General features: G+C 39.6%; 1 protein-coding gene across 1 annotated transcript; it reads right to left on the bottom strand.

Moving 5' to 3' along the window:
• Positions 1-5252: 5252 nt before the first annotated feature.
• Positions 5253-20812, bottom strand: LOC311000693 (myosin-7-like; the record flags this gene model as incomplete). Its single annotated transcript, XM_083991465.1, has 37 exons — positions 5253-5273; positions 6951-7085; positions 7310-7405; positions 7592-7696; positions 8676-8972; positions 9060-9263; positions 9348-9656; positions 9739-9863; positions 9962-10127; positions 10336-10519; positions 10766-10962; positions 11130-11248; positions 11334-11460; positions 11569-11958; positions 12038-12128; positions 12247-12392; positions 12492-12668; positions 12757-12999; positions 13110-13365; positions 13476-13612; positions 14266-14389; positions 14486-14691; positions 14803-14870; positions 15078-15387; positions 15474-15644; positions 15768-15917; positions 16045-16163; positions 17684-17822; positions 18659-18762; positions 18867-18965; positions 19063-19126; positions 19197-19289; positions 19394-19499; positions 19869-19896; positions 19983-20139; positions 20232-20375; positions 20612-20812. 37 exons carry the CDS (start codon positions 20810-20812, stop codon positions 5253-5255), a joined length of 5808 nt encoding a protein of 1935 aa, XP_083847591.1.
• Between the last annotated feature and the right edge of the window lie 6324 nt (positions 20813-27136).

Here is a 27136-nt window from a genome sequence, read left to right as displayed (position 1 = left end):
ATTAAATTCCAGCACACAAATACAAACTAAATTGAAGTCCTGACGGAAGATAAGGGCTGTAATAACAATCCAAGATATTTCAAGTAGATTCAGAAGTGACATTTACCTTGGGTGGGTTGGACTACAAAGGAGGTCAGTGTCAGTCAGGGTCTTACTGCTCAAACCAGACAACAAAGCAAAGCATTATTTTATTATTACTTCCATCTGTTACCAGCAGCAAGCTCATGATCCCTGTCAAGTGTATCAGTAAAGCTTATTACCATAACATTTCATAGCTAATCCAACAAATTGCAAGATGTGTGCGATAGATACATTTGATATCCCACACACAAATGGTTGACTTACCTTTGACTCTCAAACTTTAATCAAGCGCAGCACTCAGCCCTGTTGCTGACAGCAGCCCTCCCTCTTAATAAAGGATGTTTATCCACCAAATATGGGATGAATTTTTGTAGAGAGGTTGCACGTTAAAAAGCGTACTGCTAATTGGACAAGATGTACTGCCGCTATTTGTTGCTTTCACCTTGTGACAAACAAGGCCAGGACAATACATGTGCAAAGAAAGGGGAGGGCAGGAGGTGGGGATCAGGGACAGGCTTGATATCAAATGACTCCTCTCTTACAAATAAGAGAGGAGTCATTTAGTAGATCATTGTGAATTTTTTGTATTTTTTCTTCTTTTTTACCTTTAAATATGGTAGATTTGGTCACCGCATTTCTATTGTTTGCATATTTGACATTGGTTTGGTTTCCTTTTAATAAAATACATATTTATTTAGTATTCCACATTTAAATCTTTAACTAAAATGAAGTATATTTCTAACCCCTGTCATATAGTGTGAAATAGTTGATTATTTTAATAGTTATTGAGAGTGTTCAACTGATGGCAAATACTATAATGATCACACTGTGTATTTTGACTTTGGTCATATGTGTATAGTCTGCTAAAGTTACTTAACAGTTGAAGTTTTTGATAACCATCACTGGGTTTATGAGATAAAGGATGAATTTAAGGGAACTATTCAACTCAGTGTCACTCTGATAATTCCCAAACCAAGGACTGATGGACAGACAGGCGTTGTTTTGAAATCAGTAACCAAATCTTCACGCTTTGATTCTTACTAAAAAAAAAAAGAAAAAAAAAAAGTTCAGCTGAGGACAGTCATGTGTGAAAATAGAGGGGGGGGGGGGGGGTTCTAGAGTCACTGCTGAGACAATAAAAGCATAGCAGCTGTTGTCAAGTGAGGACTAAGTTCAAGGACTTCAAGTTATCACTCACCACTGTTCTGCCCGACTCGTCCTACTCTCTTTGTCTCATGGTGTCATCATGGCATTACTCCCTTTCCTTTGGCCTTGAGGACAAAGATAACCCTGTGAAATTCTTGTCTGGATTTTTTCTCTCTGATTGAGAAGGGCACGGATATAGCCGAACGAACTGCAGTGTGTGGTGTCATGAATGAAGGGTAACAGGTGCATGGCATGGAAAATATGTGGAAAACCATCCTTTATTCTTAGAAAGGGTTTCATCATTTTGAAAGTTTTATTCCATCACGGAGTGAAATCGTTTTGTTTCTTACTCATGACTTGAAATTCTGGTATGTACAAATTGATTGATTTGAAGTTGTAGTCCCAATCAAAGCTTCTTCTCTAAGTTTGTGGAACGTCAGTGTAAAGCACATTTAGGGGGGTACTGGTAGCCCTTTAAGTATCTATGCACATTTGTTTCCCTGACTTGTTCTGAGCAATGTTCCATCCCAGTGTGGATCTTGTGAGGGTTGATCAGAATTTGCTTTCACATTGTTGGACTCATTCTCATTCTCAGCTGTCTGAATCCCGGTGGAAATCTTCATCTGTGTTGTTGTCCCCTTCCTGGCTTTCATCTCCTCCTCGCTGTATCAACACATAGCTGCAGCCACACTCGAAGGTACGGCCCTGTTGTTGATAACTAAGCTCTTAAATAGAAAGAACAAATGGTGTCACCTTGATATGCTATTGTTGGTACTCCGATGATGTCTCCTTAATAACCCAAACATCACAGGCCCATACTCTTAAGTTGTTGACACAGAGAAGCCTCGCAAAAGCTAATGATGTGAAGGTGATGACCTTAGGGTGTCAGCAGGAAATTAAACAAAGAGTTAGAGCGTATCTAGTTTTGTTAGTGTTAGACGGTGGATGACAAAGGAAAACACTGTAATCTCCTTCCAGATACCTAAAGCCTTTGAAGGACACAGCCGTGTGGGATCAAGGTCAGCATTCAGTCGTCAAAAAACATCAAGCAAACATCAAGGGGTGGAGGTCAATCCGCTCGGTACTTTCCTGCTGACAGCTCGACGTTTCTATCAGTCTCTCCTCCACACTGCTGCAGATGCATGAGGTAAGTCTGATTCAGCTAGGAGTTGGACTTAATATAACAACACTAAACTTAATTCAGTTTGGTTTAAGTTGATGTTGATTTGTTTCTATCATATTTTGTCTAATTTTCATTTTACTGATTCTATGTTACCACATTACACTGTTCATAGTAGTTTGTTAGTTGGAGCAGCTCTCTGAAATACTGTTTTACAGAGTGCTGTAAAGTGCAATATTATATGATCTGATATGACGGATAAGATTATGCAACTAGTGTTTGTGAAACCAAAACTTTCTAATATTGTTTTATTTTTAATTATCCTGTCTCTGAATAATTTCATTAGATGGTATACATTTGTAAAATAATGACATAAAATGCAGCTGTAATTTGAGAAATGATCATGTTTATTTATCAACCATTGAAGTTAAATAAAACAATATCACTAAATTACACAATATATTGTTGTATGTATGTTGTTTCTCCTAATTGAGTAAAATGTTTGATTTACTGTATATTACTGAGCACAAATCAGATAAACCCAGTGAACATTTGAAATGTCTATGGAGGTTTGCAAGCAAAAAAAACAAAAAACGTATTTACCAACAGTTGATTTACTCTTGATTTCTGCTACAACTATTATCATCTCATTGAAAGGCTGCTCTTTTTTTTCTTTTTCTTTTTTTTTTTTTTTACAGCTTCAGCTCTTGTACATTTAGAAGAACACAGTAGATCAGCACTGTTTCTTAAGGGTTAGAGTTAGACAATATTAGACAACCACTGTAAAACATGTAGTGATGGTAAATGCCTTGTCATGTTGCAATGAACATTAATCTGTTATATGTTCAATACTGGAGAACTTACATAGTCAGTATTTTCATATGATGCAAATTGCACTTTATCTGGGAAAAGTCATGACCATGTGATGGAATATATTCAAAAACAGTTGTTGTTGTTCTTTTTGTAAATTTGTCTTCAACAATCTACCATGCTACAGTGGGACTGAGAGGTTATGGAGCGTTTTTTTAAAATTAGAATTAATGTGTCTTACAGTAATGTGACATCTCTGCAGCAGTGTCAGCACCAGGTGGCAGTAGTGAATCAATTTTCATCAGAACCTCTTCCCACCTGACACCCTCCACAGTAGTGAATTGCTTGGCTGCACTTGCTGTGAATCAGGTGGTAAGTTTTTGCTCTAATGCAGATGGAATGTGTCTATGTTTTTAACTTCCTTTTGAGCATTCTAGTGCTTACACTTTTGAAGTCTTTAGTAACTGAAATACAGGGTTCCTACACAAGTATGGAAAGTATGGAAAAGTATGGAATTTGATTTTATACATTTCCAGGTCTGGAAAAGTATGGAAAATGGAAAATATTGTACGGAAATATATTTATCTTAATACTTATCTGAAGTTATTTGGGTTAATTATTCTGTATGCGCTATTGTACCTTGCTACAATCTCCTGGAAATAGTTTGGTGCCATAATGGCATACACATTCAATAATAAAAACTCATGATTAATTGCATGATTTTTTATATTATGCACATCTATTTACTCAAATATCACAAATTATTTGAATTTTTCCCCCCGAGAAGTCTGGAAATTAGTGTCTGGAAAAAATATGGAATTTGGAAATTTCAAATGTGTAGGAACCCTGGAAATACATTGACAAACTGGGTAATATTTAGGTATTTTATGAAGTGAAAGGTGTTATACTGGGATCTATTTTCCTGAAACAGGATGCCAACAGTGAATTGTCTCTTGACCAAACACTGTTTTGCAACTTTGGTGACCACAGGCTCTCGATCAAACCAGACACCACAGGGCACACCTGGTGCAACGTAACCAATATTATAACATTATGACACCTTTTCCACAATATGTTGTCAGTATCTGATTCAGGCAGGTGATGCATGATGGTCCAGCAACAATATGGTTAGAGGCAAATGAATAGGAACTCTGCATTTTTGAAGACACTGTACAATGAATATATTTTAGAGGATTTTCAAGGCTTGCTTCCTTATTTATGCAATTAGAGATAATGAACTCATTATTTCTTTATTGAAACAAACAAAAAGTAGCATGAGGATATTTGCTATTGCCTTTTTTAATATTTGGGAGCAAAGTTCATGTGAAAGTTCTATAGAGCTGAGCAGACAAAAAGTGAACATAATGCAGTGAAAGTATGGATGTGATCCTGTGTTCATTTGTTTTTAATCATGTATTACTTCCTCCTTCTGTGCCCTGCACACCAACATCCTGTACCCTGAAAATTTGCCTTTGTAGTCCAATAGCAGCTCTGTGCCTGTACTGTATGTAGTTATTGCTCAAGTCTGTTTCTACATGAACATGAAATATAAACATAAATCTGAAAATGTGATTTGATGGTTGATTCTGCAGTAGATGAAAAAGGGAGCAGCAAGTGGAAAGAGGCTGCATTGAAATGATTAATAAATCATTTCATGGTTTTTGTTTTTTTGGAGAGGTCTTTATGTCAAGCCATGCAAACTAACCTGGATCTTTAACTGGATCTTCTTTTTCCATAATTTGTGGTCTGAGGAGGCTTTGACATGTGTAAATTTTCCCCAGAATAAAGATCAAAACTAGAATACATCGCCTAATCAGTATCAACATGGCCTTAGGCATGATGCTAAAAGGTAGACCTGTGACCAAGAAAAACTGTATAAAGATATTTGATTCTAGTGAACACTAAGAATTTGACCTATACTGAATGTGACAAGGCTGTGTGCTGCCTCCAATGTTTTAATTTAATATGAAGTGTTGAAACGAATGAGCACTCTACACAACTTGATTGCACTTTGCTTTATTCTACAGTTACTTTGGAGACAAAGGGGACTACAGCACAGGAGATCCCAAAGCTCTTAGGTGGCCGTCTGTGAGTTTCACTCCTCATCTAGCCCTTTCTGTGATGATAGAGAGTAGACAGAGAGACGGATTAGGGACAGATGACCAGCAAGACTCAACAAGTGTTACACAAGGTAGTACACCAGAGCTACATTTTGTAATTATAAGATGTTAGAATGTTGAAATTGTAGGAATGGAAAAATCATTTAGCACTGAATGTATTTGGAGTAAAGTTAAAGGGATAGTTCAACATTTTTGAAAATTGGCCCATCGCCATGATCCCCCTAGTAATAGCAGTAGGTTCGTTACCTTTAATTGTTGGTCCAAGCTGCTTTTAGATCGGGGGAGAAGAATACCGAGCGGCGCAGCTACACTACGGAGGCTAATGGAATTTCTTGGTTTTGCTCATCAAACTCAGCAAATACACAACCAAAAAACTCAAAAACGCTGTGGTGGACAAGTTGTGACCTGCACATTCACCACGCTATGAGATAATAGCGGAAAGTTGCGAGATGGAGTTGTTTTAGAGGCAAAGTCGGACTTTACACTCTAGACGGCTGCTCGGCGGAGTGATTTCAAAAGCGCCTGTTTACTGCAGATACGTCCGTATACTACGGCACTGGCTGAGGTGCGCACACTGTGTCCCTCCGACCAGTGGTTCACTGAAGAAAGTAGTTCCGAGTATTTGCTTCACTTCTCTTAACTTTCCGCTATTATCTCATAGCGTGGTAAATGTGCAGGTCACAACTTGTCCACCACAGCGTTTTTGAGTTTTTTGGTTGTGTATTTGCTGAGTTTGATGAGCAAAACCAAGAAATTCCATTAGCCTCCGTAGTGTAGCTGCGCCGCTCGGTATTCTTCTCCCCCGATCTAAAAGCAGCTTGGACCAACAATTAAAGGTAACGAACCTACTGCTATTACTAGGGGGATCATGGCGATGGGCCAATTTTCAAAAATGTTGAACTATCCCTTTAAGACTAAGCCATTTTCTTTTAGGTAACTGTAAAGCCACTGTTTTATAATTTTTTTTTCTTTGCGATACTGATTCCCAGCCATAGAAATGTGGAAATCATTCAGTCTTTTAAGACTTTTATGATCTATAATTATCATTTACAGTGGAAGGTCAACAAAAATCTGCCTGATGATGTGAGAGCTAACAGTAGCTTATAATACAGTAAGAGTAAGAGTCACAAGAGCTCCAACAAAATAATCTAACATTAATCAAGGGATTGTTTGCACTTTTATTCAGATGTTTTCTGCTCAGTCTGCTTTGACTAACTGATAAGATTTATTACAATTTCTTGCGTTCATAAAAAATCACTCTTACCAAGATATAGTAAAAATAATAATAATAATAATAAGAATTTAGGGAAAAGTTCTACATGTTCTCTGTGTAAGATACTGACCATGAGCCAGTTTGAATCTGGACAGGAACACATTTTACATAACATAGTTAAACTGTCATGGAGCCTTTGTAACCCTAACCCACAAAAATTATATTATCACTAACCCTATTAGATGACACTAATACAATTAACCAAATTCAGAAAATAATAAAAGTGACCTGTACAAAGACTGGCTTGATTTATTTCTACAATGACTGTATATGTACACATCCACACATACAGTACATCTTAAAATGGATTGCTCTAAATGTCTGAATGTTGTTTAATATTTTAGTAGATAGAACAGCTCTGTTTTCATGTGCAGTGTTGAAATATAGAAGAGCTTCTTACCTTGGAGCCCACATCACGGCTTTTGGCACGCAGCTTGTTGACCTGAGACTCGGCGATGTCAGCGCGCTCTTCAGACTCGTCCAGCTCATGCTGCAGTTTACGGAACTTGGTCAGATGAGTGTTGGCCTGCTCCTCCTACGGGATTCAAGAGAAACACATAACAAAACATTATGTTACTAAAACCAGCTGAAAGAGACAGCTACATAAATGACCACGGTCTCTTTGGGTCATTTACCACTTAAGTCTTAGAGAAGTCACAGTTGAAGCTGAAATTAAAGCTGCAAATTAGCATCGTCAAATGTTAGACTTTAATAAAGATGTGGTGTGAACTTAAATCTTGAAGGTCAAGCCACACTTACAGCCTCCTCAGCTGATCTCTTGTAGGCTTTGACTTTGAGCTGCAGTTTGTCAACCAGATCCTGCAGACGCGCAACATTCTTGCGGTCTTCGTCAGTCTGTATAAGCAGAGAAATAGGAAAGACAAGCATGGCCTGAATATGGAGCATGTCCTGATTGAAATGCCAAAGTACAGAAATATGTTTAGTATGGCACAGCATGGACAATGGATATACATTTCTGAGCAGGTAAGAAGAAGCCTACAAACAGTTTACGTTGTACTGATGAAGATGCACAACACTGACCTGGTATGTGAGCTCCTTGATTCGCCTTTCATATTTGCGAATTCCCTTTATGGCGTCGCTGCTCTTCCTCTGCTCTGACTCCACTTCATTCTCGAGCTCTCTCACCTGAAAACATCAGAAAAAAATCATCTACTGGAAATTCTACTGTCCCCAAGCAGTTAAAAGCTCCATTAATCAGTATATTTGAATCTCAGTTGAAATAACTGTGAAATGAGAAAGATGAATTATCAGCTCTGCAGAGCTTTTTAGCCAGTTTTAACTTTGTGTAATCAAACAGTAGACAGGCAGAGTTAAAGACTTGACCTGTATGTTTTCCTCAGGGTTTAGTGGAGACCAAAATAGAATGTACAGGCAGGGAATTATCAACATGTATTGGAGGCAGGGAACAAGACTGATGGGATGAAGTGCTTATATGCAATTATCCAATCAGCCAATCATGTGACATTAGTGTATTGCTTCAAATCCTGAAGATACAGGTCAGGAGCATCAGTTACTGCTCACATCAAACATCATGATAAGGAATTTTGTGAGCTCAGTGACTTCTTCATTAGGAGGCATGGGTGACAAAAGAAGAGAACCAGGTCAGGCTCCACATTAACCAAAAGCATTCACCAAAACTGGACACCAATCATGTGGGGAATGATTTCTTGGCTCACTTAAGGCCCCTTAATACCGCAGGTGAGGCAACCATCTATGGCTACTTTCAGCAGGATAGTGCACCAAATCAATCAAGATAAATTGGTTTCATGTACATGACACTGAGTTCAGATGTGGCTCCAGTTGAACACATTACCGTGGAAGAGGGGATTGATAGCACGATTGTGTAGCTGGCAATTCTACAAATGTGATGTGATGCAGTGGAATCCATGGCATGAACAAGACTGTTTCTTGACGCCCTACCCAGAGTTAAAATGACATTTACTAATCAAGTGCTCACTGAGTGTTAATCAGTGCTGCATGTCTGTGGGCTAGCTTTAAAAGATGATCTGTGCTCTACTGGATTAAGTATTTTTTATTTATAAATATAATGGTTAATGATGGTAAAACAGATGTGGTAGTTTGCCTTCCGGCAAATTTCTCTTACCCTGGCCTCGAGCTTCTGCACCTGCTTCTTGCCTCCCTTCATGGCGATCTGCTCAGCTTCATCCAGACGGTGCTGCAGGTCTTTGATGGTTTGTTCCATGTTCTTCTTCATACGCTCCAGGTGAGAGCTGGTGTCCTGCTCTTTCTTCAGCTCCTCTGCCATCATGGCAGCATCAGTGATGGCCTTCTTGGCCTTTTCGTCTGCATTTCTGCACTCCTGCAGTGCATCTTCTACTTCTGTCTGAAGCTGGCTTGTGTCACCCTCCAGCTTCTTCTTCTGGTTTATCAGGCTGGTGTTCTAATGTTATAAAGAATTATGCACAATTTTCAGTGTGACCATAGAAGCAAGCATTTTTGAGACATATAGATGATCACTGTCTTTTACCTGTGAGTGCAGTAGCTGCACCCTCTCGCTAACATCCAGCAGCTCTTGCTCAGCAAGTTTGCGGCTTCTCTCAGTTTGCTCCAGAGCAGCCCTCAGTTCCTCCAGCTCAGCCTGAAGCAGGTTGTTGCGTCTCTCAACAATGGCAATGTTCTCTTTAAGGTCATCATTGGCCCGAAGGGACTCATTGAGCTGAATTTGACAATCCTGAAGGGGATGGCATCGATCGTGTTAATGTCTATAAGTAGTTTAAATTTGAATTGGAAACCTGCCTTTCTTTTACTGGTTTACCTTGAGATGTGCATGAATAGACTTAAGTTGTTTCTGGGCCTCAGATGCCTGCCTATTGGCCTGGCTGAGTTGGATCTCCATCTCATTGAGGTCTCCCTCCATTTTCTTCTTCAAGCGCATGGCCTCATTCCTGCTGCGACATTCAGCTTCCAGAGAGCTCTGCAGGGTCTCAATGGTCCTCTGCAGATTCCTCTTGCTCTGTTCCATCTCCTCATCTTTCTCAGCTAGTTTGCGTTCAATGTCTGCTTTAACTTGATTGAACTCTAACTGGGCTCTGAGAATCTTGCCCTCCTCATGCTCCAGGGAGGCCTGGTGGGCAAGAAAGTACAGAGTTTTAACATAACAGTAGACAGTCTTTCTCCAAACTTTACTAATTGAGGTAGACCTGTACCTCTGCTTCCTCAAGAGCAGACTGGATCTCATTCTTCTCCTGCTCCAGTTGTTTCCTTAATTTCTCCAGCTCATGGATGTTCTTACCGCCCTCACCAAGTTGCTCAGTAAGGTCAGATATTTCCTCTGGGAATGCCAAACGATGTGATTAAGAGAACTTTACAATTAATTCTGTAAGGTAGGTCTACGGGAACCTGAACACAGACCCTGGCAGTATATCTTACCCTGTAAGTTTTTGTTCTCTCTCTTCATGGTCTCCAGATGATCCAGAGACTCCTCATAAGAGTTCTTCAGTTTGAAGAGCTCAGTGCTTAAAGCCCTAGCCTCCTTCTGAGAGCCCTCCAGCTCACACTGAGACTCTTCATACTTCTGCTTCCACTCAGACAGTACCTGCATTGAACAGAAAGACCAGCAGTAAATGGATATGTGCTGGTGAATGGAGAAAGGACAAAAGTCTTGGGAATGCAGAGTGCATAAGACAAAGTGAAAAGATATAAATTTTAACAAAAAAAATCATCCAATCTGCAAGTCAAAGACTTCACCACCAACTGATACGATTGATGCTCAAAATGCTTCACATTGTCATGCAGTACTTCACCTTATCAAAGTTTCTTTGCTTCTTGTCCAGAGCAGCAGCAGCAGCGTTTGACCTTTCCACATCCACCATAAGATCTTCAATCTCATTCTGCAGTCTGTGTTTGGTCTTCTCCAGAGAAGAACATTTAGCATTCACTGCTTCAACAGCCTCCTCAGCATCCTGCAGACGCTGAGCTAGCTTTTTCCTTAAAAAGAAAAATCAATCATTTAAATAATTTAATGTCGCTGCAGGTATGCTTGCGAATCTTTAATTTGTTTAAAAAAAAATTGGAATGGTTGCTTAGTCATCTCACAGACAAACTTTTTGTTCGTCTTATATTTTAGTTGAAACATAACACAAACAAAAAGCTGACCTGATAGATGAAGTAAAATGTCTTTTGGGGAGTTAGCCTACATATTGATTAATGGATTTGGATCATAAATTGTCTTACTTGGCCTCCTCTAGTTCCTCAGTCCTCTGGATGGCATCAGTTTCATACTTAGTTCTCCACTGAGCCACCTCAGAGTTGGCCTTTGACATGCCACGCTGCAGTTCAGCCTTGGCCTCCTGCTCCTCTTCATACTGCTCCCTGAGCAGGTCACAGTCATGACGAGAAGACTGCACTGCATGGGCCAGAGCACTCTTTGCCTATTGAAACAAAATCATAATGAATGAATAACACCCAAGCATCAACCTTGGGGCCCCAGAAAAGTAAGCCAACATGTGCCAAAGATGTATCCATCAATATTTACATTTCATGGTAATATATAACTTAGAAATTACTGTTGAATGTATGCAATGGAACTTTATTTCACCTTGGTCTCCTCTTCCAGTTGTCTCTTTAAGTCTTCAATCTGTTGAGTGTAAGACATTTTTCCTCTTGTCAGCTGAGACACCAGGGAATCCTTCTCCTCTAGTTGCCTCAAGAACTCACCTAGTGTTGTGGAAAATGCAGAATGTTATTGTCTGTGTCCAGAAACAACCATCTATCATCAGAGATCAATACCAAAACATAGTACCATTTTCTGTCTGGAGCTTTGCTTTTTGCATATTGAAGTCATTGATACTGCGTTGAGCTTCTTCAAACTTGGTCTTGTATTCATTCATCTGATCTTCTGTAGTCCTGCAGTTCTTCTCCAGATTTGTCTAAAATTAAATAGATAACAGCAAAACATGAGTTTCAGCATACACACTACACTAAATACCTTCATATCTCTTTCCCAACATTTGTACTTTTTTTTTTTTTTTTTTTACCTTTGTCTTTACAATATGCTCCATATTAGAGACCACATCATCCAGTTCCAGTCTGAGCTCACTCTTCTCCTTCTCCAGTTTCTGCTTGACTCTCTGCAGGTTGTCAATCTGCTCCCCCAGGTCAGCCACACTGTCGGCCTGTTTCTTCCTGAGTGTGGCAGCGGTGGCTTCATGCTGCAGAGTGGCCTCTTCAAGGTCTCTGCGGAGTTTCTGGAACTCAGCCTCCCTCTTCTTGTTCATTTCAATTTGGGCAACTGTTGCTCCACCAGCCTCCTCCAGCCTCTCACTGATCTCCTCCAGCTCCCTGGCCAAGTCTGCTCTTTGCTTCTCCACCTTGGCTCGGGCAGCTCGCTCTGCCTCAAGCTCTTCTTCCAGCTCTTCAATACGGGCCTGTTGAGCCATTGTTATTTAGTCACTTTTTCTATTGAGATTTTACCAATTTTGAGCCATTACATGTTAGTCATGTTACCTGAAGCTCCTTTAGCTTCTTCTGGAGCTGAATGACAATGGCCTGCTCATCTTCTATTTTATTATTGAGCTGACTAACTTCAAAGTCTTTCCTGGAGTAAAAGGGATTCATGATAGAAATTAGAACAATTGTATCAATATCAACTGATAGAACAACAGAAATGCATGCATACTACAAATATAGATGTATAAACAATTATTCAGAATTACTTTTTCAGGTGCTCTTCAAGTTGTTGCTTGTCATTTTCCAGGTCCATTAGGGTTTCCTGAGTCAATTTCAGGTCACCCTCTAGCTTCCTCTTTGCTCTCTCAAGGTCCATTCGTACTTTCTTCTCTTGTTCCAAAGAACCCTCAAGCTGGAAGATATCATTGGAGAATACCACATTTTCCCTCAAACAGAGAATATCCTTTCTCAGCAAATTAAAGATAATGAAGACATGCTTTTAACTACATACATCATCCACTTGCTGCTCCAGCTTGGCCTTGGCCTTGGTCAGAGTGTTGACTTTGTCTTCTTCACTCTGCAGGTCATCCAGTGTTTGCTGATGAGCTTCCTGTAAGGCTTTCTTTTCCTTGGTCAACTTGGCAATGATTTCATCCAGAGCAGCCATCTCCTCGACCAGGTTCTTCACCTGCAAGTTGAGAAATACTGTAGGTATTGCAAACAAGATAAAACATGCCACTTGCTCATGCACTGAAATAACTGAATAACTGCCGTACCTTGTTCTCAGTGGCATGCTTCTCTTTTTCCACTTTGGCCAAAGTTAGCTCTAAGTCATCAATGTCCTTCTTTAACTCAGAGCACTCGTCCTCCAGCTTCCTCTTCTTAGCTGTCAGCTCAGCGTTCATCTCCTCCTCATCCTCCAGTCTTTCTGTCAGCTCTTTGGCTTTTGCTTCCATCTGAATTTTGTTTTTGATCAGCCCCTCACATCTTTCTTCAGCATCAGCAAGATTATCTTGCTCCTGAATTGAAAGCCGATGACATGATTAGCCTGTGATAATTTGTGTGTATGCATATGGTATATATTCTATACAGTACATCAAAATATTTGAAATCCTGTCTGTAGACTTACAGCCTGGACGTGGAGCTGCAGGTCATTCTTCTCTTGGAGAAGTGAAACCATTTTCTCCTCTAGTTCCTTTCTACGAGCCTCAGACTTTGCATAAGCCTCTTTCAGCTTCAAGAATTCTTCCTTCATGTTGGCCATCTCTTTTTCTGCTTCTGCAGATCTCAGCAGAGGTTTAATCTTAAAGAACAGTTTCATCCAGGGCCAATTCTTGACCCCCATGAAGGCACGGATGTTCCACTGGATCACCAAAAGTGCATCCCTGTCCAAGATCAAGTTATTACATTACTACCACTTCATGCAAAATACGATCATTATGAATAATAATTGTCATTGATTTAGCTTAATACATTTTTAATGGATTCCTCTGACCTCCTTTCAACAATCTTCTGGAATTCCACTCTTGCCAGCAGACCTCTTGATCTTGCTTGGATTCCAGTGATAATCAGTGACAGTCGATCATCCCTCATCTCCTCCAGTTGACCAAGAAGACCTGCCTTGAAGAACACCTTAAGGGGCAGACAGATATTATTCAGGTGCTTTACTTAATGGGTCCCACTGGCACAAATGTCCTGTTTTAGGCTTGTTTGGTCCTCAGCAGCTTATGGTAGCAAATATGAACCAATGTTCAAAAACACAAGAAAGATATTGCTGTCTAACTGGAATTTATACAGTTGGTAGTTGATGAACTTCTCTCACAATGTTTACCATTCAACCAAAGTTCATTAATGTTGCCTCAGAGGATCACCATGTAGGATTTAATGGCATGCAGTGAGTTGGAAGATTACTACCAACTCAGTACCCCTTCCTCATCCCTCCCTTTCCAACTGTGCAGTAGAATCTAAAGAACCTACTCCCTATATAAATAGATTGCTCATTTTAAGCAAATTAAATACAACTACTCTTAGTTTCAGGTGTTTTTACATTTATGAAAACACAGTCCCGGATGAGCGGAAGAGAATGGATGGATGGATGGATGGATGGATGGATGGATGGATGGATGGATGGATGGATGGATGGATGGATGGATGGATGGATGGATGGATGGATGGATGGATGGATGGACAGTTATAAATATGATAGTCCTTTGATGTCAGTAAGCACCTAAATCTGCTATGTTTTCAATTTAATTTTATAAGTGTCTTTCCCTTTTATTGATTACCTTGGTATGTCCAAACTTGTACTGGCTGTGATCAATATCCAGAGACCCAAGAAGTTTCTCAGCTCCCTTCCTGCTGTCAATGAACTGACCATCGGGAATGGCAGCAGGATTCAGAATGCGATATCTGGAAAATCCAAAAATATATTTAGACTTTTATATTTCTTTATATTTCCATTTTCTTGAAATTATGCAGTAACAAAAATGGCTTCTGAGATCGTACCTCTGTTTGAAATCTCCGTATAGGATCCTGTTGGGGAAGCCCTTTCTGCAGATCCTGATGCCTTCCAGCACACCATTACAGCGCAGCTGGTGCATCACCAGAGGATTCTCCATGGCCCCAGGAGTCTTGGTCTCATTGGGGATTAGGCAGCGCACAAAGTGAGGGTGAGTAGACCTCAAGTTGGTCATCAGCTTGTTCAGGTTTTCCTGTAGAGACAATTAAACATTTAAAAGTTCAGGGTGACATATTTCAGCTAGCAATGTAAAGTAAAATCTGTCATTATTTTGTGTGTGAAATGTGATTTTGTCTTTACTAACCCTGTGCAATGCAGACACTGTTTGGAAGGATGAGCCCTTCTTCTTGCTTCCTTTGCCTTTTTCACCGGCTAAACCATTAGCAATGACAATCTTATTAGATTTGACAAACAGACCTAAGCTGTATGGTTTAGGCACCTGTTGATACCTCAATTTCATTATAGTCTTACAAAGACAGTTAACATTTTCTGAGATTTTTCTGATTCTGTTCTTACAGTGGCACATTTTATAAAACATTTCTAGTGTATGCTATTACATTGAATCCAGTTCTTTCTTACCCGAGTCAGCTCCAGCATAATTTACAAATAGGAAAGACAACAGCTTGAGACAAGACTTTTGGTACAATCCAACCACAGTCTCATTCAGTGGATCCTTGTTCTTCACCAGCCAGTTGGTGATATTATAATCAACAGTTCCAGCGTAGTGACCCAGAGCAAAATGAGCCTCTGGTTTCCCTTTGACAATCCTGGGCTTCTGGAAGTTGTTGGATTTCCCCAGATGGTTGTCATAGAGCTTAGCTTTAAAGGTGGCATCAGAGGCTTTGGGAAACATGCACTCCTCTTCAAGGATGGACATAATACCCATGGGCTGAGGAGGTAAAATATGAGAGATTTAGAAAACAGACCACATTTTATTAACATTTTTTGTGTCTGTCTAATAGTCCATTATCTCACCTTTTCAATCAGGTCAATACAGGCCTGCAAATCCATACCAAAGTCAATGAAGGTCCATTCAATGCCCTCTTTCTTGTACTCTTCCTGCTCCAGCACAAACATGTGGTGGTTGAAAAACTGTTGCAGTTTTTCATTGGTGAAGTTGATGCACAGCTGCTCAAAGGTGTTGTACTGTAAAGACAACAATATAATGGTCACATGTTTGTTTCCTGCATCAAACATAAGGGTGGAGTAGAGTATATTAATTTGCCTCCAAAATCTACATTATACAAATGTATTAAAGAAGAGGCTCACATCAAAGATCTCAAACCCAGCAATGTCCAGCACACCAATGAAGTACTGGCGGGGCTGCTTGGTGTCCAGGGATTGGTTAATCCTCACCACCATCCAAAGAAACATCTTCTCATACACTGACTTTGACAGTGCACCGATAGCATAGTACACCTGTAAAAATAAATTCAAACTTTAAGTTGAGTTAAACAGATATTGAGATTTGAAACCAGAATAGTGCTTCCTCCATTTCTCATAATTCAGTAGACATCTTTTAATAAATTAATTTATACATTCTTACCTGCTGGACATTTTGTCCTTTAGTGACCCACTCATTTCCTACTTTGACTCTTGGGTGACAGAGACCTTTGATGAGGTCAGCAGAATTCAGGCCCATCAGATATGCGACTTTGTCAGCATCTGAGAACAAATGTTGAACATTAAAATGTATTCATTTATTAATTATTTGTTTGCCCTTAATTGATAGGATAGTGGAGAAAGACAGGAAAGTGGGGATAGAGACTGGGGGAATGACCGGAGTGCAGATCATCACAGTCGGGAATCAAACACTGCATCAGGTACTCAAGTCAAGTCAAGTTTAACTTTATTATCCTCAAAGAGGAAATTCATATGGTCATTGCACGGCCCATGTCAGATAGATAAAAATAAGTAGTTAAAATAAGTACAAAACATACATACAAACATATAAAAAAACAAAAACAGAAAAACAACAGAAATGCATACAGACATACAGGTCAGTTCACATTATCTGCTATTGAGCATTCTAATTGCTGTTGGCACGAAGGAATTGCTGTATCTCACAGTCCTAATTTTTTGCTGGAGGATTCTGCCCCCTGGCCTACCACTCCTTCGAAACCTTAGATGGAGAGTGTGCGTGTGATCAGTCATGATCTGTTCAGCCTTTTTTAAGATCAACTCCCTGTACAGTTGGGTTGCCGATGCCTGATCGATCCCAATGATCCTACTGGCTGTCTTGATCATACGCTGCAATTTAGCTTGATCCCGAACACGCATATTACCAAAAGTACAGAGGAGGCCAAAGGTAAGAACGCTCTGCAGGACAGTTTTATAGAACATTTGAAGGATACGTCGGTCTATCCTGAAATAGTTCAACCTTCTAAGGAAGAACAGCCTCTGCTGTAGCTTCCTGGACTTACTTGTTGCTAGATCGCTGAATTTAAGTTGGTCATCTATTTCAACTCCTAGATATTTATAGGTAGAGACCCTCTGGATTTGCTCACCATTTATGTTAGAAGGGGGGACACTTATCTTTCTTTTACTAAAGTCAATTACCATCTCTTTAGTTTTTTTGGCATTGACCTCCAAGAAGTGGTCTGAGCACCACTGCATAAAACCCTCTATCTCCCTATCAAAACCCTCCACAGATGCTCTTACAGATTTTAAAAATCCGACTAAGGCTGTGTCGTCTGCATATTTAAAAAACTTATGCTCAGAAGAGGCTGCTTGACAATTATTTGTGTATAAAACATATAACACAGGGGACAAAACACACCCTTGAGGAGCACCGGTGTTGATGATCTTTGGTGATGAGAGAGCTGAATTAAACCTCACTCGCTGACTACGATTGGTCAGAAAATCATAGATCCACAAAATAATTTTTGAGTTTACACTGAGATCCATTAATTTGTTCACTAACAAATGCGATAGAATTGTATTGAAAGCACTACTAAAATCTACATACACCACTTTAGCCAAGTTATTTGCACCTTCAAGGTGCTCATAGATGTTATTAACCAGAGTCAGTAGTGCATCCTCAACCCCTCTCTCTGCCCGATAGGCAAATTGATTGGGATCTGCCAACATTGGACATGCTCTTAATCACTCAACCACCGAGAACCCCTAAAATCAGATTTTTATTGCATCTATCAACTGTCAGGGGTTCAGAGAGCTTCACTAACCTTCAGTGCCATCAGCCTCTGCCTGCTCCTCTCGCTGCTTCTGCTTAAACTTCATGTTGCCGTAATGCATGATGGCACCAGTCAGCTTGTAAATGCCATTCTTCTCTTCTTGAGTGAAGCCCAGTACATCAAAGGCTTGCTGAATGAAAGGCAGGGATATTAGATTTGATAGGTCACTGACTTTTTGTATTGTATCGGGATGTACAGGAGAGTGACAGAGAAGTTGGGGGTTAAGACAGAATGTGGTGTCTGAGCCACCAGGATTACATCCACATGAAACCATAGCTGGCATTTGACGTCAGACATCTAATCCTGTCTATTCTGATCTTTTTCCTTCTTGTAAAAAGATTTCAATGACATCAATTTTCATAATCTCATACCAAACAAACACAAACTCACACACTCATTTTTTCTTGTCTCCTTACCGCATCCTTTAAAAAATTTTTTTTTTTTAATTGTTCTTTCTCCAGTAAGATAACATGGTTGAGTTATGTTTTAATTTTCCCTCTTACTGAGTTATACAATTGTTGTAATATTTAACTGGCTTGACTATCTTATTCCAGCTATGTTGCAACAAGCAACTACAGGGCTCACTCACACATCTGGTGGCCCAGTGTAATATGACTATTTCATATAACATTGTATTACTTTGTATTGCAAGTAATGATAATTATGTAATCATTTTGTATTATATAAAATTTATTGTCATATTATTGTAATGATGCCATTGCTATATATTGAATAATATTACCTTTCCATCTTTGCTATTCACTCCCCCCTCCCATCACACACACTACCCTTTCTAGGACCAACAGCTGTGCCTACCATACAAAAATCATTATTTCACCAGTATATAAAAAACAATAGATAATATTTGTTTCGACCACTGACGGTCATAAATGATTTTTGAGAAAAAACTATAAGGTTACATTAAGATAATTCCATGAAGAGAATTTATGGTGCATCCCAACTCACATCAGTGGCCATCAGCTCTTCAGCATCATTAATAGACGGCACAGTTGTCTCTCCTTGGGAGATGAAGGTGTAGTCATAGGGGTTGTTGGTGATGAGTAGCATCTCTGAAAGACAAAAGAGATTTGTGTTCAACCTTTGCTCGCTGGATACACTTTTTGGCATCATTTTAACTACCAGCTGTTACAGGTACAAAGATCAGATTTGTTACCGAGCAGCTCAGGTTTCTTCTGAGACAGGATCTGGTAGAAGATGTGGTAGTCTCTCTCAGCTTTCAGCTGAAAGACGACACGGGACTTTTCCAGCAGATCTGTTGAAATCAGTTTCATTATGTGGGTCAATGGACAGGTGTTTGTTGTCATTACAGGAGCAAACCAGATGAATGTATAAAAAAAGAGAGTACTGACATGTCTCGATATCAGCTGAGGCCAGCTTTCCACTGGCAGCAAAGTGAATTCGGATGAATTTGCCCTAGAATTTATGAGAAAAAGTTAGAATAGAAGTGGAACAAAGGGCTACTCCATGATAGACATATACTTACAAATCTGGAAGAGTTGTCATTTCTGATGGTCTTGGCATTACCAAAGGCCTCTAGAGCTGGATTAGCCTGGATGATCTGATCCTCCAGAGTACCCTAGAAGAATATAGGAGTAAAGCATTTTATCTTATTGCTACACACACAAAAAAGTGCAGTGAAAACATTAAATGTTCTATTTTCTGTAAATTCAGCACAGCAACCTTTTTCTCAGAGGCCGCGTCTTTCTTCCCTCCTGCAGCTGCAATGCTGGCAAAGTACTGGATGACTCTCTTGGTGTTGACGGTTTTCCCAGCACCAGATTCTCCACTGATGACACCAGTTAAATTGTTTCAATAGATTGACTAATAGGTAGCAAACATCAAGTGCAACAAATCAAGCTGAATAAGGCAAGTCTACAAAAATGCACAAGACAAGTTACAGTCAGGAAATACAGATGCACCTTTTCATCAGCTCTGACTTTACCTGACACACCAGATGGTATGTTACACAATAAAGCTGCTTCACATGTTACATGTTATTATCCATAATTTTTATCCATGTTAGTGTTTATACTCATATTCAGGTTGTCTAATATGGAAAAACAGATCACTTGTCTTAAAGCATCATAATAAGTGAAAGGGAGGAAGCACAACTCATAAAGCCAATGAACAATTCAAGTAATGAAAGAAAACTTACGTGATGAGAATTGACTGATTTTCTCTGTCTGAAAACGGACAAGACAGATTCACTTAAGGATTACGGAATTCATAGGCATTTTTCAATTTTTCTATGAACGTGGGAGAACTTTACCAGTGAGCATGTACTGATAGGCGTTGTCAGAGATGGAGAAGATATGAGGAGGAGCTTCAGTCCTCTTCTTTCCTCTGTAGGCAACAACCACTTCTTGGTTGTAGACTGGCAGCCACTTGTAGGGGTTGACAGTTACACAGAACAGCCCAGAGTAGGTCTGTCATAGTAAGAGAAGAGTTAAAATAATATGTTTCTTCTTAATAAGGATACAGGAAGCGTATTAACAGATGTTGTAAAAGGTTTTCTTACGTAGATCATCCATGCTGCGTAACGCTCTTTGAGGTTGAACAGCACAGCGGGCTCATGGAGGAAGGTGAACATCGCCATGTCTTCAATTTTATCAAACTTAGGCGGGTTTTGAGGGTGGACATCACAGTCCTTCACCGTAACAGTCTGAAAATGGAGATGAGTGTTAATAAACAATTACTGATCCTGAGGAATTTCTCATTTCAAAGATTACAGGTGTTTTGTTGGAGAGAGCAGGGATCTTTATGATCTTTGTGTCTGCCTTCTTTCACTTCTGAGCTTTATGACTCATTCATTATTCATTCATTACTCTTGCATTAGATCTGCTCCCTAATTAGGGAAGCGGTTGCATCCAGGGCGGCTGTTCTTTCTGGCTCACTGACCTTTCCGTTAGCAGTCTCAGCAGTGACTTTGTCCCCCTCACGACTGATGACGGAAGCCTTCACATACTCCTCATCATTATCAGGAACGAAGCACTCCTTCTTCATGTCGAAAGGACGAGTCTGGGCCTCCAGACGCTCCCTATCTGACTTCCTTAGGTATGGGGCTGCTGGCCCAAACTCTTTCATGGCAGCGTCACCCATTTTTCACCTCGTCTGTGAAAAAGATAATGTTTGCAATGTAATGAGTTTAAGTGACAGCAGCTGTAGGAAAAAAAAATCTTTCTATATGATTTAAATCAAAGTTATTCTCATTTTTCAGATGCTCTTACCTTATGAATCCCGAGAGGAAAGATGTTTAATGGTCCTGAGGAAAGAAGAAATGAAAACTGATGAAACCACTCTGCAGTCCACACCAATACCATTTAAAATGCAGTGGTTGATTGTTAGCCATTGTCCCTGCACCTTACCTTTAGATAGAATGGTGACCAATTGGGGCTTCCACCATGAGTTCTCTTTATAAACAAAGCCCCCCTGCCAAATATGGAGGGCCCAGGAATGCTATTGTGTCTGAGTTTGGTTAGGGGTGCATGAAGGGAGGGGGTTAATGAGTGGCAGAGAGCAATATAGAAATCAGCGGGTAAGAGTCTTATCAGTGATGGCATTGGTCTCCTGACGAGGCCATATTAGGAGTTCCATGCAGTGCAGTGATTAATCATAGGTATCTTCAAGCACTCGGACCAGGAGACCACAAACAGATCTTTAAATAGACAAAGGGAGGAACTCCTTTCTTTATCATCCCTTAAGGTCTGATGCAGGAACAATACATGTTGCACACAACAGCAGCGTCCTCATGTCAGACAGGCTCATACTGATTCAAGACTGTCTACACGCATTTTGACTAATGTGGCCGATCAATCAGTTCATATGATTCACAATTACTGCTCTAATAGTAAATACAATTTTGGAAAATAGTTGCTAGTTTCACTAGTACTGTAAACAAACATTGATGAACATCTTTAATTCTGTTTAAATAATAATAATAATATATTGTCTTATTCACAGCAGCACAGAACTACATCAAACTCATGATAAGAAACGAGAAATCGACTTGGCTTAAATCCAAAATAAATATAGAAGAAATACATTTACTAGCAAGGAGCTCAGAAAGAAAGAAAACAACACATCTGAGAACAGCAGCGGATAAAAATCAAAAGCATAATCCACATGCTTTGCATTGACATAGCACTGCATAAATGTAATCTGATGATATTGTTTTCCAAACACAAAGGATGAAGAAAATATCCCGAGGATATTTCCAAGAGGTAGGTCATGTATGGGTCTTAATTACCCAGATGGCTTAAGTGGAGTCGCAGTGGGGTATTGGTGACAAATAGTGTTGAGTTATCACAGTATGGACTTTGAGGTAACATGAACAGCCATCAGATGCCAAGAGGGGTAATCTAAAAAAAGAACATTAGTCGGTGAGATTAAGCAGGCGACAAGTGCCATGCAGCGCAGACAGAGGCCTGCCACAGGTGACATGCTTGAGACTTACTGTAAGGCAGTAATGATGACACACAATGGAGGGCGGTGCCAGCATTTTGTTGCTGCGAAGTGATGCCAAGGTCATCGTGGAAGCCTTCTACCATTATCAGACAACAGCTTGCTAAAGCTGGCCCCTCAGCCCTGTTGTCATGGCATCGTGTCTTTGAGGACAAAGATAACTGTGTGAAATTCCTGCTGAGAAACCCTGCAGTGATTGAGGAGAGCAGCCCCAGGGGCTTTCGCGATCCCGCCGTCTGCATCTCAGCTGTTGCAGATGATGGTCTCAAAGTGGCTTCTGTTCCATGCAAATGCATGCAGTGACAGGTATATCCCACAATCCATCAAATCTGAATGTTGCTTTTAAAATTCCACTCAGATATCTGAGGCTACTCCATCAACGACGATGTAAAAGACCTCTCTACAAACGTATACATGTAAGTCCACCATGGTGCTGGTACTCATCTACACTCAAATTTTATTGAACTACCCCACGATAACTATTAATGATTTCTGACTTAAAGGGATAGTTCAACATTTTGGCAAATTGGCCCATTGCCACAATCACTATAGTTTTAGGAGTAGGTTCGTTACCTTTAATTGTTGGTGCAAGTTATTTTTAGAATGGCGGAGCAGAGCCACGAGCTGCTCAGAGCTACGCTACGGAGGCTAATAGGATTTCTTGGTTTCCCTCATCAAACTCATCAAATACACAATCCAACAACTCCAAAACGCTCTGGTGGACAAGTTGTGACCTGCACATTCAGCACACTATGAGATAACAGAACGTTACGAGACAGAGTTGTTTTCGAGGTAAATTCATGCAAAACCGTTGATGCGCGTTCCCGTCAGGCGCAGCTTTTCGGCAAGCAGTCTCTGCGTTTTCCTCAAAAACAACTCAGTCTCACAACGTTTCGTTATTATCTCATAGCGTGGTGAATGTGCAGGTCACAACTTGTCCACAAGAGCGTTTTGGAGTTGTTGGATTGTGTATTTGATGAGTTTGATGAGGGAAACCAAGAAATAGCATAACTCTAAGCAGCTCACGGCTCTGCTCTGCCATCTAAAAATAGCTTGCACTGACTATTAAAGGTAATGAACCTACTCCTAAGACTATAAGGAATATGTAGCACCTGTGATAGGACCTATTTGATATGCATATGTAACGGATGTGCACTCACTCCACCCCTAAAAAAAGATGTGCTAACCAACCCACCAAGTTGTTGTCAACCTCTTGGCGAAGAGGTTAGCATCGTCGCCTCCGGCGCGGGAGGTCGTGGGATCGAACCCCACCTAGGGCAGGCCGTGAGAAACACAACGCAGAGGGCCAGATATGACATCGGCTACACATAATTACAAAGTCCAGTGGAAAGTTCAAGGGATAGTTAAACAATAACAAATTGGCCAATTGGTCCATTGCCATATTCATAATCACCTGATCGCAATTATTTTGCATAACGGTTCAAATGGTTTCCATTCATCTGTATAAAAACATCTGTATGAAACTAACAGAAATGTCATATTTCCATCACTATTTCATCATCGTTTTCCACCATTTGAGGTTTGACTGGGTCCTCTTTTATTGACCTGATCACGTTATGCCCTCTTCTTCTGCTGTGGTATTTAGATGAGCATCTATTGACATTCGGCTCATGGATTTATATTGTAAATTTTATAAGATGTATGTGTATTATTAGACTATGTTTATGTTTGTACTACAATAGTGTCACAAAATCATCAGAAAAAGACAATTTTATCATGAATCAGTTATTTGTATGGCAATCAATCGTCAACTAAAATTTCATGGTTGTGACAGCCCTTGTGTCAAAGAGAACACACAATCTTTTGCTAGCAGCAGTAACCACAGGCCCTTCAAAGGTGAAGCGATAAAGGGGGGGTCAACAGCTGCTGACAAGTGCCCAGATTATTTCCATTCTGATAATGTCCCCTGTCCTGTTACTGACAGCTGGTGTCAGGGTGCCAAGTGGAAGTGAGAGATTCCATGCCCCCGCTAAAGACCAAGTGAAGATAACACTGACCTTACAGTTCAAACTCCCACTCATTAAAGGAAACATGGTTTAAATGCTTTGTTTATGTCACAATAGATTCCCATTGTTACCACTCGTATTTTATTACATACAAACTGGAGAGGGGTATTTCTAGGGGCCTATCATCCAAGGACTTTAAGGAGTTTAAAGTTTGTACCGTTTGAGTTCTCTTCTAATTTTGGCACATACTTCATAATCACTTTATTGTTTTGCTCTTTTTATCTTTTTATTTATTTTTGCATAGTTTTTAGTCTTTACTCTACTTTTTTTTTTTTTTTTTTTTTTACAATCAATTTCAACTAATCAAAAGTGCTTTATAGGTTGTTATTATTTTATGCACAAACATTAAGATAAGATAACTTAAATGTCATTGTATAATAAATACACAATGAAATTTTGTCTGAGGGACTCCCATTTGTAAAATAGAATAAAAAAATACATAAAATAGTATAGTAAATAATATAAAATAAGACAAATATCTGATATAATAATAATAATAATAATGCACAGTAAGTACTAGGTATTGCACAGAGGTATGACAGTCACAAATATATAGGGTGCATTATGTAAATGTCTTATTGTTCACAAGAGTCTTCCCTATAGAAATTCTGCTCGGGTTGGTTCACTTATGAACCCCCCATACCTTATCAACACCAGACAATGGTCTGTCTAAGACTGCCATTTTAGTCGCATTTTTTGCTCCCCCCCAACACTGGGTGACCATCGGACAACGATTTAAGAAATGACCGGAATTCTCCTTTAATGCACAGGGGCTCCTCCAAAATCCTTGTTTTACAACTTAAATGATGATGCATGATGCGTGTTTGTGATCTTGTGTTGTCTTCCGCTGCTGGTAACATTGTAATTTCCTGCAAAGGATTAATAAAGTATCTTTGACTTAAATCTGTGAACTGTAAAACTGGCTTTTGAAGCTGTGAAGACCAGTTGTCTCTCTAGCTCCAGAGAGAGAGGAGGTTTAAAAACTACATTGAGGATTTTCATACTTCAAAACCACTAATAGAAATGAGAAATTTCCCCTGAAGAATCTGGTATGGACCTGCATGTGTAAATACTCAATCACCAACCAGTGATAGTAACAGTATCAGTCTTGGTTTTTCATAAATTATTCCTTTTAATCTGCAAGATAAGACCACGAGAGTCATACCCTATGTTAAAGGTGGCCTAATTATAGAGGTGGCGATGTGTTCCATCTTTGGTCTGTCATGTTATTCATTTGAGCAAGGGCTCAGATGACATTTTAATAATGCTGATAATCCTCAGCACACACTGTGCTTGGTGCAGCACGCCTTAAGCGCAGGTGTGAATGTACTCTCATTAGCTCATAGATACCTGTTTGTCACCTCAGGGAGTTGAGGACATGACATGTAATAAGAGAAGAGACAAGACTCCCTGAATTTCACACAGAGGGAGTCTGGGGCCTCCCTCTCCTCCCTCTGCATGCCTTAAATCATTATTTAGCCTCCACCAACAGCAGCAGCAGTAGGTTGTACTGAGACCTCACACCAGCAGCAAGGCCAAGCTAGCAGATGGGTGAGCGTATCACAGTTAGCTCAAGGTATAAACAGTCAGTTTCTGTGCTGATAATCTTATAACTATGTTTTCCTAAAGATACAAAGGGACCTAATTTAAAAAAAAAACTATTTAACCTACTGTAACTGGCGTAATGATATCCGAATGTACAATTTGTTTCTATTTACATGATATAGATATTTGGTCCTCCCTCACCGCTTTGACGCACAGACAAACTTGATCAGGAATCCAGTCACCAGCTGAAAGTGATTATGTGTGGTATTATGGTAGTCCTGGGTATAAGCACTGGTTTTGTTGTTGACCTTGAGGCCCAGACTCTCGGGCTTTCTGTAACTCTATATTAAGAACAAGAGATTTGTTGTATCTCTCTGTAGTTTAGCTATCACCTTACATCAAGTTACAAGCTTTCCCACTTCATGGGTCCCCTGTGTTCCTGTCCAAGCCTAACCAATTTTTATTGGTTATTGTAGTGTCTATGTATCCATCTATATGTATGTATGTATGTATGTATGTATGTGTATATATATATGTATATATGTATATATACATATATATATAGTGCAAAGGTTTTGGTAGCCGTGGTAGATTAAATGATCTCCATATATACATATATATATTTCACCATTAATTGTATTTCAAATACTGTCAATATAATATTCTAAGCAAGAAAGACTTAGACTAAGTTATGTTGGCGTAATCCACATGTGTAAGTTACTGTGGTAAGAATGGACTAAGTCAAGTCATTGGTCAGGTGAGGTAATAGGTCACAAGTTAAAACAACTTTAGATGATCAACCAATTTCTACATTTAAATTGGTTAAAAGTGGTAATGAAAAAAATTATTTTCATTTTCAAACATCAGTGAAAACTGTTGCAACTGCTTATCTCAGCTGCTTATATCTTTTATTCTGTCTGATATTTGACATTCTGAATCTAGATCAGTGTTTGCAGCTACTATACACATTGTTATGTATGTTTCTTTTGTGCATAGAATTGTTTAGCTTCTACTGAGTGCCATTCTCTTTACCACTTTCACAATATATGTATGGATATACCTTCCTGCAACCAGGTTATCAGGTTTACATGCATCCCAAAAGGAGTCACCTAAAAAAGCTATGAAGTTATGAATACAGGTCAGTGTATCAAATTGTCCGTCCACACAAAAACAAGTCTCAAGTTCTCATATTTGTGACTTGCATCAAGTATTTTGTGTTAAGATGTCCTGTGAATCCACTCACTCTCAAATAAGAAGGAAAAAAAGGAAGGATACAATTATGTGCAACAGCTTAATGAGATTTTATTAAGCACTACAGGTGGTGCATAGTGATAGTTGAGGGGATCTACAGCACACAGAGGGGGAAAGTATTCCCGAGGGCTCCAAAGCT

This window comes from Trachurus trachurus (assembly GCF_905171665.1).
Source record: "Trachurus trachurus genome assembly, chromosome: 17".
Classification (NCBI taxonomy): domain Eukaryota; kingdom Metazoa; phylum Chordata; class Actinopteri; order Carangiformes; family Carangidae; genus Trachurus; species Trachurus trachurus.
Note: the sequence above shows the minus strand (reverse complement) of the source record. Positions and strands in the feature narration are given on the sequence as shown.